This window comes from Drosophila sulfurigaster, chromosome 3 (assembly GCF_023558435.1).
Source record: "Drosophila sulfurigaster albostrigata strain 15112-1811.04 chromosome 3, ASM2355843v2, whole genome shotgun sequence".
NCBI classification, from domain to species: Eukaryota; Metazoa; Arthropoda; class Insecta; order Diptera; family Drosophilidae; genus Drosophila; species Drosophila sulfurigaster.
The window spans coordinates 2,247,582-2,257,269 of record NC_084883.1 but is presented as its reverse complement, the minus strand read 5'-3'; the positions used below and the strand labels follow the sequence as shown (position 1 = coordinate 2,257,269).

General features: G+C 38.4%; 2 protein-coding genes across 2 annotated transcripts; both read right to left on the bottom strand.

Annotated features, from left to right (window-relative positions):
- Nucleotides 1-1,686: 1,686 nt before the first annotated feature.
- On the bottom strand, nt 1,687-5,390 carry LOC133842500 (putative ATP-dependent RNA helicase BoYb). Its single transcript, XM_062275607.1, has 3 exons — nt 4,028-5,390; nt 3,916-3,975; nt 1,687-3,861 (listed from the first exon to the last, which is right to left on the bottom strand). Exons 1-3 carry the CDS (start codon nt 5,298-5,300, stop codon nt 1,871-1,873), a joined length of 3,324 nt encoding a protein of 1,107 aa, XP_062131591.1. The 5' UTR covers nt 5,301-5,390; the 3' UTR covers nt 1,687-1,870.
- A 41-nt stretch (nt 5,391-5,431) lies between these two features.
- Nucleotides 5,432-8,606, bottom strand: LOC133845084 (uncharacterized). Its single transcript, XM_062279426.1, has 5 exons — nt 8,169-8,606; nt 7,878-8,107; nt 6,342-6,678; nt 6,108-6,286; nt 5,432-6,046 (listed from the first exon to the last, which is right to left on the bottom strand). Exons 1-5 carry the CDS (start codon nt 8,395-8,397, stop codon nt 5,846-5,848), a joined length of 1,176 nt encoding a protein of 391 aa, XP_062135410.1. The 5' UTR covers nt 8,398-8,606; the 3' UTR covers nt 5,432-5,845.
- Nucleotides 8,607-9,688: the final 1,082 nt, after the last annotated feature.

Genomic DNA, 9,688 nt, shown 5'->3' with positions numbered 1-9,688 from the left:
TTTGGTTACTACGCCAGTTGTGTTAAAGGTCATGTATGTTGACAACGGAATAGAATCGAATCTCTATTATCTTATATCTTATATTTGCACATTTGTCCTTTCTCGCCTTGTGAACATTTAAGCATAGCATTTCATTACTTTGCTACCACATATTTATTAATATTAATCCTAACTAAACACAATTTTATTTGAAGCACGCAATAATGGAACTACAAAATCCAGTTTGTTATTTACTTGAATGTTAAAACGATTTTAATTCTGAATACAAGAAAATTAGAATATCCATGGGTTATTACCGACACTTTAAAATATATATATTTGATATAAACACTCAGTCATAATTCTATATCAATAAAGTAGTTTAATATTTGTCGTTGCCAAAAGCAGTTCCATGTTTCTATTCTGTATCCCAACGTGACAGAGAACGAGACTGACTCCTTAAATGTATATTTAATGTTGAGGACCAGACGTGCTGAGCATCATTTTGTAATGCAATATAGTATGAATTTGTATGTCAGAGTGTTATGCTGCGGGCTTATAACTATTTTTGCCTTACGTGCAGCTTGAGCTTCAGGTGAAACTGTAGAATGCGTTTTGGATGCCAGTGAGCCACTTCCACATCCATTTCCACAACAGCATCAGCAACAACATGCGCAACACAATGCTTTGCTAAGCTGTAAAACAGCTTGTGCATTCCCCCGCAACTCTTGCCTCGCTTCTCGATTGTACATGTTGTTTTTATGGCTTTTACAGCTACAATTTTTTACGACATTGCACATGCAGCCAAGCTGCATGCATGTGTGTGTGTGTGTGCGACTGTGTGTGCCAAGGAGAGAGTAGGTGTGTGTGTGTGAGTGGGGTTCCTGTCACTGATTGTATTAGTTATTTGCGGCTAACATTGACATTTATGTGCTTTTGAGCACACCTTCAGCAGGAAGGCGCCAGCAACAACAATGAACTATGAACAACTCAAAATATTTATGAAAATTAAATTAAAATGCATTTATAAACCCGCAAATGGTACGAGTACATAAAAGTACAGATATGAACATGAACCATGTGTCGTCTGTCCTTCTATGAATTTATTCTGTTCAAATCCATTTGAAGGTGACTCCAAATCGATAAGTGTTTATGTGCTTGTATCTATGCATATATGTATGTATGTAGTTGAGGTATTTACTGATAAGGAATGATCAATCAAGGTCATTTTCAACGCTTGATTTTGTTCAATAGCTTGTCAACCTTACCTAACAATTTTAACAATAATTAAGAAAGTGCGAAATTCGATTTAATAAGGTAGTAATTTAACCGAGATCTTTCAGATTGGTACTAGAAATAGTTTTATAAGGTATTAACATTTGCATATTATTGGCTTATAACTTTGAATCGTTCTGTCATTCCATTAAATAAATTTATAGTACTACTGAATTACTACAATGATGATATAAACATATCATCAGACTTACTTTTTTGCCGTTAATCAATTCAATAACCAAATAGAATAACAAGCGTAGTTTTGAACTATATTATTTAAGATTCGTGAAAATTTTGTTGCGATCAAAAGTTGTATAAGCTATTTAAGAAATACTTGTATATGGATAAAAACGCCTACTTTCTTTGGGTCTTAGTTGTTTTGGCTGACAATCTGGTATATTTTGCACTCTATTGAATGTAGTAATAATCGGCATATTTTAGTATTTTGCGGTATATTTGTAGAATATTGATTTATTGCAAATGGGTAACGGGTATCTCAGAGTCGAGCACACTCGAATGTAGCTTTCCTACTTGTAATTATATAGGATCGTCATGCTTTAAGAGCTTCATTTTACATGACAAGACTATATCATAGAAATAAAGGTATAATATAAAATTACTCGCAAGTATATTCGTATGCATTAAGAGGTCTTTCCACATACTCGGCGCCCTCAGTGTGAAGTGGATCCTCGGCGGACTCGTCGCTGCTAACATCGCTGTCTCTTTTATCATAACTTACTGATCTTCCTTCTTGTATTAAACCCTTATGCAAGAGATAGCTCTCAAACATGAACACACGCTCCCGACGTTGCTCCTCGATTCTAATGAGTTTCTCATGTTGTGGCTTCATGAATTTGTAAAAGTTAAATTCAAGTGGATAGGTAATTGCCAAGGTCTTGAGGATGCTTATATAGACTGTGCGACCCTGCTGATGATGGCTAAAACTTTGATACGGACAATGTGTGTTCAGAGTAAACTGATATTTTGTCGATCCCGATGTCCCGATTGTAAAGAAGACAATGCAGCAACCATTGTAGAGCAATGCATCATACGGCATCTTGTCCTCAGGCAGTACAACCTGTAGTTCCAGTGTGCAAAGTGTTTGATAGTATTTTACCTCTGGCCGCACTGCGTTCTTAGGAATTTGATAATGAATTCTATTATTAATCGCAGTAGCATTTGCTGCAGTTGTCTCGAACTTAATCTTATTCTGCTTACAAGACTCTGGCTTTGAATTTGGTGTATGCTCTTGCTGTACCACTAATTGTTTTAGCAGTTCTTCAGGCATTCTGCAATTGTCGATTGAAAATTTCTTCTCATCTGACTCCTGCGACAATTCCAGAAGCGTGCACCTCATTAGGCAATCGTGCAATGCCTCAATACCGCTTTCTGGTTCCGATGTCTTCTCTGCATCCTTAATGAGACTGTGTTCCAGATCAACCTGTTTCTGTTGCTGCTGCACGTGCTGTTGATCTTCACTACGTTCTCTGTTTTCTTTCCCCAGCTGTATAGCCATTTTTGCAAAGAATTCAGATCTTCCAGAAAGGCCCTTGGCTCTTATCAGTTTCATTTCCTGCAAAGGTTGTTGGCTCTGCAGCTGTTCGTCTACGACTTCTTGATGCATAGACAATTTCTCCTTTATTTCTGGCTGGTCCTTAACTTCTGTTAAAAACTTCATTAGTTTTGTCACCGCCTGATCCGACTTCGTAGCCAGTTTATGCAGAGCTAGTTGCTGGCACATGTTTAAGCGCCTTACATGTATCTGGAGACTGGAAGCGTAGTTTGTTACGGCCAAATCATGAACAAATATAGTATGTGAGAGAGTCACTGCGATGCTGGCTTGCAAAAAATTGGGCTTAGGCACAGCATTAATCCAATTTGAACATTGCTGTGCATCCTCCTCGTGCCAACTCCACTCGCCCGTATACGGTACCATTCCAAGAATGCGCAGATCAAGAGCTAGTGGTGGTTTATTCAAAAGCTCATCTGGGCAAATGTACAGCTTGCCGCTAGTGGTCTTAATTTGACGAGTATCAACGTCCATTGCCTGCACAACCACAGCGACATCATTTCTTGAAAGATTGATCAATTCAATGGGCGCCACATGAAGAATGCGCACACGCTCGTAGCCATAGTCATGGCGATAGACGCAAATCTGTTTGGCCTTCGGCGGCCAATGGCGCAGACACTCCTGCGATTGCAGCAATTGTAACTGAAGATCCAATGATGTTCGACGTCGTAAGGACTGCCATTTACCGCCAGGTGGTAAGTGCTCCAGCAATCGCACACAATAATGTGAGGGCGAATAAACCCTAACTAGTTGCAGTTTCACATCCCCACTGGTCGGCAACATTGATGGCAACTGGCGATCGTATGGCAGCAGCTGATGCCGCTCCTCGCACTGTGAGTTGGCACAGTGGCCCAGGCTGAGCAACAGATCGCACAGCGCCGGTTCATTGCACTTGTTGCGCTCCGATTCGTTGCGTATATGGCGAGCCAGGCAAACAATCCGCTCATCCACTTGCTGACGCATTTGTAGAAACTCCACGAGACGCGGAAGCTGTTTGTTATTGGTTTCGTCCAAGAAAACGATCGAAAGCAGGTCATCTGAAAGACAGTTATTATTTCCAAGGGATTTTGTTAAGCCAAGGTGTAACTTACTATGGTTCAAGCTTTTTCTATTCCGTAGTTCCTTTGAATCCTCCCCTTGAAATTGACTCTCTGAAAAGTAACTTTCAATACAAGACTATTTTATGATAAAAGTCTAACTTACTTTCATTTAATTTTAGCGGCTGTTCAAATTGATTGCGCAAGTTCTCGGTTAGCGCCAAGTGACGCAACTTAAACTTGCTCCAGCTATCGCTCATGCTATAATGAACCAGGGTTTGGGCATGTCGTATGTCCAGCTCGGGACAATTATCAGTGCAGAGTAGCAACTCGCCGCGAGTGTTGACCATCCAACGATACACATGTTCACGCACCTCCATGTCAGCCAATTGATAGTATGGCAAACAGGCATAGCCACGTTTGCCAAGGAAGTTCACAAGGTCGAGTATGTCCGCATCGTTGTGACAATTGATGACGGTGCGCATCAAGTGCGGCGGACGTTGCTGCAGCAGTTGCAGCAGTTCCTGCTGCTTCGTTTTGCTTTCAAGCAGCGTCAAGCGCATCTGTGTGCCGCCATAGAGTGCTGCCTCAAGTATATTACCAAAAAGCACCATGGGATGGGCATTAATCTGGTTTACCATGCCAAGTAGCTTGTGATTATACGACTGTGTGGTGATTGTCAATTGTGGACGCTGTTGCTTGGTCAATGAGAGCACATGTTGATGTGCTTTGTGTAATTGATCTGGCAACATGAGATCCACATCATCGTAGACCACGAAACGCAAGTATGGCATCTGGATTAGGCCAACATTGCATAGCCATAGAAACTGAGCTGGCGTCGCCACCAAACAGCCAACGCCATTGAGCAGACGCTGGAAAAACTCTGGTGTCTGGGAAGATGGCACTGTCAACACCAAACTGAGCCACTCCTCGTTCTTTGCCTTCCGCAGCATCGTATTGCATACAGCGCCAATTTGCTGCACTCGGGACAAATCGGCAGCCAATACTACGGCAATGGGACCCAACAGCTGCCACCGTTGACCACCTCTTAGCTGGCTCAGCATCATGCACACTTGCTGACAAAGTGGCGGCACATAGCTTAATGTGCGTCCACTACGCGGAGCACCCACAATGATCGCTCCGTGGCCAGCTCCCTGGTTGAGGTGTGGCCATGCGTAACTCTGCAGGCGCAATAACTTAGTGAGTCTCAACCTGCGCATGCTATGCACAATATGCGGTAGAAATGATACCTCGTTCATTCGCCGCGCGGGTTGCAGGCGTTTGTTGGAGTGAGCCACGGCGTATTCGGAGCAATTCGCCGCAAGCAGCGGACGCTCGTGTTGCGCAAATGAAAAAGTGTCTTCTTGCACTGCATAATGTAAATTCTCCGGATTACTGTTATTGTTGTTACCGTCAGTTAATTTCTTAATTGTTTTCATATTGAAGATCTAACAAGAAAAATCTAATTGATTTACAATGCGATCTGCGAACAACGCGACAGAAAAGTTTACTTAGTGCTGGGATAAAATCGATTAAAGGGTTGATATTAAATTTGTCGTCAAGGCTTTTGGGCTTATCGATATTTTTATGGGCTCTGAAAGACAATCTCTGTCCTACAATTTAATAATTTTGTTTGCTTGTGCCACACTTGCAAGTACAAATGGTTAATAATTTTAAGGGTTTATTATTGTCGATATTATCAATAATAAAGGCCAAAATATCGATAAAGGACAACCAACGCTCTTTCTTTCTCTATCGAGCTTAACGAAGTTGGCTGCACTTGCACTAATCGCAATTTTTTTCGATAAATAAGTAATATCGTAATTCAAATTATGGCATTTAGGTTGGCAAGTCATAACTTTAATCTTACATGTAACTTTTACTTTTAGTCAACAACATGTTGAATTATTATGAGAAGTTTCCATTAATAAATGTGGAAAGAAATCCATATAAATTATTACAATCTGTTTGTCACTGACGATTGTTAAGATCGTTCGTTAATGATCTTTTGTACAATCAGTCCACTTAGAATTTGTCTGGCCACAAGACATCCATGGCACCGGCAATTAGCAGAGTTGGGCACATGCCTTAAAGTTAAAGGACTCTGCAGGCGATGATTAACCTCTAGCGATCTCCTCTTCGTAGAACGATTTCTACAGAACACAAAAGTGTAGATTATAATACCTAAGCAAATATACTCCAATTAGTAAAACTAAAATCAAATTTCCTTATTAAAATGCATACCCCCCGACCACGATGAGAATATGCAACAGCAGAGCCACCAAAGCCACATTCATTAGTGGCTCTACTTGAGAAACAATACGTTTGTTGTTTACGTGTATGTCGCCCATAATTCCATAGCCACCCGAAATTGTTGCATTGTCATCCTCCTTCATAGTCTGTGTCTCATTAAGCCAGTACTTGTCTGCAGCAAAAACATATTATGCACAATGCCAAAGGAAAACAACTATTCAACTTGCCCGTATAGTTGCTGGCAGTAAAGAGTTCTGGATAACCCACAAACAGCAGAAAACGCAGCAACATTTCCGCATATCCATTTAACGATTTCTCCATCTTGAATATGTAGCTGTTCTCTTGATTTCTGCTCATAAACTGAACCTTCAACATGCAACGACTTTGCCAAGAAGTCTTTCCTCGACCAGTGGCAAAGAAAAACAGCTGTCTATAATGCAGTTGGAGTATGGTATCATTGTGGAATTTGCGAATCTGTTTTTTTATACACGCTACCCATATGGTAAAAGGGTAGTATAACTTTGTGTAACAGGCTGAAGGAGGCATCTCCGTCCCTATAAAGTATATATATTCTTGATCAGCATCAGCAGCCGAGGCGATATAGTCATGTCCGTCTGTACGTATGAAACACTCAGAGACTATAAGAGATAAAGCAATAAATATTTTTGACAGCATTTGTTATTTTCGCACGCAATCAAATCGAATAACAGACGTAATTTTGAAGTCAGAGTTTTGTTACAGAAAATAAAATCTATAGTTTTTATGATTTCTGAATATATTGCTGCCATCGGATAAAAATTGTAAAAGTTATTTAATAAATACTTGTGTATGGTCAAAAACTCCTACTTACTACGGGTCTATCTGGTATATTTTGTATATTTTTAATGTATTACTATCAGTATACCAAATTCAGCCTTTGGTATATTTATAGTGTTTTGATGTATAATTTGGTATATTTTAAGAATTATACTGCACTGTTTTACTATTACTATTATTAGTGTACGGATATCGTACACTCGACTGTCGCTTTATTACTTGTTATAAATATCTATAAAAGAGCAACAATAGAACACAAAGCTACAACTTCATTTCAGCTCCAATTTATTAAATTCGTTCATACGAATTATGTCAAAAACCTTAATATATGGCAGCACTTCTTTATTAACTTTCATAATTTTAGGTGTTCTACATTTCATTATAAAACTGCAAGAATTAAGATTAAATTCTTTGCAAACATTTTAAACAATACAAATTTTAATTTTTATTCGAACTCGAATGTTGATACCGACTTAGATCGGTGGGGTCTAAAAAGCTTATTTTTCTAAAACAACTTTTCAATTTTCTAAAGGTTAATATGTATTGTAAACAGTACAGGAAGTTAATAATATACGCTTGCTGTAAGCTGAATATTTGACTGTTTTCTACCTTACATTTCAAAAGTGTCATTCTTATTTTTAAATTTTAATTTTTTCAAAAGATTGTTTAACCAAATAATTTAGTTTCATATAAAATAAAAATCTCAATTTGGTAACCAATTTTATTTGTGCTAATAAAAGTTTGATAACTTTCTTAAAATCACTCTTAAAATTAGTAAAGATGAATAATTTCGAGTGGAAAGAAATTTATTTCTTTACTGATTTTTCTTCAATTTTTTAAAGTGTTGGTCGATATTCGAACATTAAAATGTAGCTAAAGATTTACAATGTAAATATTACATGTCCCCCCCAGAATAAAAAAAAGCAAAGTATTCGATTATCTGCTTAACACTCTGTTGAATTCAGACAATTTTGAATGCTTCGCACCTTCTTCGCCAACTCACAAGCACTGCACAGACAATCTACAACACCAGGTGTATGTAGAAAGGTCAGTTCCACCACATGAGCAGTTTCCTCTGGCAATTCTGGCCACACAATGCTCTGTGTACGCGGAGCATATGCGTCCAGACTCTCCGCCTTTTCCGTTGACCATCGAAAGAAACAGCAGCAAACGCAGCCTATGATTAAATGAATAATTATTAAATGCTTGTAATATTTTTTTAAACCACAACCACTTACTCAAACAACCCAAGAGCGTCAAACACAAAGTTCCCAGTACAGTTAAAAAGAATATCCTACTGTAGTTGTCCGTTTTTTGGTTAGGAATATTCAGAGTAAAACTCTGTCTCGAGCACCCTATCTCAATTGTATTCGCACTTGCATTGTGGGATTCGCATTTTGTCTGGCAGATGATGAATAATAATGCAACCATAATCAAAATGCATCGTGCGCACTGCTTCAAGTCCATTTCGCTAATGACTGCTCCATTGCCAATGCTCCAATCGATGCCAAGCTTCTATGTTCAGGGCTCTCCGAAAAAGTCGTTTATCAAAAACAGTTGTGTGGCGTAGAAAAGACGACATCGCAGCCAGTCTCAGCCCGACACCGATTTGAGTTCATTTTAGTCAACAAATCTTTACAATTCATTTATAGTTCTACTACATTTTGAATAAATGAGACTTAAAAAGAGTAGAAGATGAATAGGCTTGCTATATTTTTGGCTTTGAGACATATATAAATTTTCTGCGAATTTTAAGCTAAATAGTTGTAAAATACTTTTATAATCTCCAGCAACGAATACCAGCTAAAACTTGACAATTTTTCATATATTTCTTTTTTATCAATCTGCTGTTGTTATTGCTTTTAGTCCATAGAACGTACCAATTTTAGCAGACAAACGTTGAAGGGGAAATGAGGGCATAATTTGTAGCCATAAAACGTGGAAGCCTTTTAGGCGCCAAATAAGTTTGCAAGTATTCTATTCACCGGATGTTTGACATACACGTGCGGATGACTTCAGGATAACATCGCGTTGTTATGGAATGATTCTTTATGCGTGGAAGAAAAAGCTAATAAAAAAATAATTTGTGATTTTCTTTGTTGAATTCTATGAATTTCGCCCCACCTTCTAGTTGAAACGGGTCAATATAATTGACATGCGAGCACCCAATATCTACACCTACATATATATGTTAGTATACCAAAAAAGAATGTATAGATTTCAGAATATTTTGTAGTTGTTATGCCCGGATCATCACTCATGCTGTCAGTTTTTAAGGGTATAACCTCAACACCTCTCGCCCCTCTAAAGCACGCATCTCTGGGCTGTCGCTGACTGTTAAATCTGAGTGCGCGCACTCGTCATAAACCAAATAAACAGTTGAGAAATTACATTTAAATTGCAAATGTTGAACAAAACACATGCACAGACTTTTACACGCACACACATACACTCTTACATCAAAAACAAGAAAAAATGTATGCACAAGGTAAAACCAAAATAAAAGTACAAAAAATAAAGCGTGAAAATATTTTTTCAAAAAAATCAGAATACAGAGTAAAAAATTAATTCACTTAGCAAGTGTCTCAGACTGTTTTTCCAACTGTTTTCCATATTTTCTTGCCTCTCGCTTTTGATATTCAAATGAAATGCATTTCATACTCAAGGCGAAACGCCAGCAACTTTTCTTACGACAAATTGAGCGGATTATCTGAAAACACAATTTAAGTTGCAGTTATTGTTGTTTCTGGTTTTTCAA

Bases quoted from the DNA above. Each gene is read 5' to 3' on its own strand.
- LOC133842500 (XM_062275607.1), bottom strand. From the start codon at position 5,300: ATGAAAACAATTAAGAAATTAACTGACGGTAACAACAATAACAGTAAT. The intron at 3,976-4,027 runs GTAAGTTAGACT...GTTACTTTTCAG, and splicing joins GCCGCTAAAATTAAATGAAA to AGAGTCAATTTCAAGGGGAG. The intron at 3,862-3,915 runs GTAAGTTACACC...ACTGTCTTTCAG, and splicing joins TAGAAAAAGCTTGAACCATA to ATGACCTGCTTTCGATCGTT.
- LOC133845084 (XM_062279426.1), bottom strand. From the start codon at position 8,397: ATGGACTTGAAGCAGTGCGCACGATGCATTTTGATTATGGTTGCATTA. The intron at 6,679-7,877 runs TAAGCAGATAAT...CAAGAATATATA, and splicing joins GTCTGAATTCAACAGAGTGT to TACTTTATAGGGACGGAGAT. The intron at 6,287-6,341 runs GCAAGTTGAATA...TTTTTGCTGCAG, and splicing joins TACTGCCAGCAACTATACGG to ACAAGTACTGGCTTAATGAG.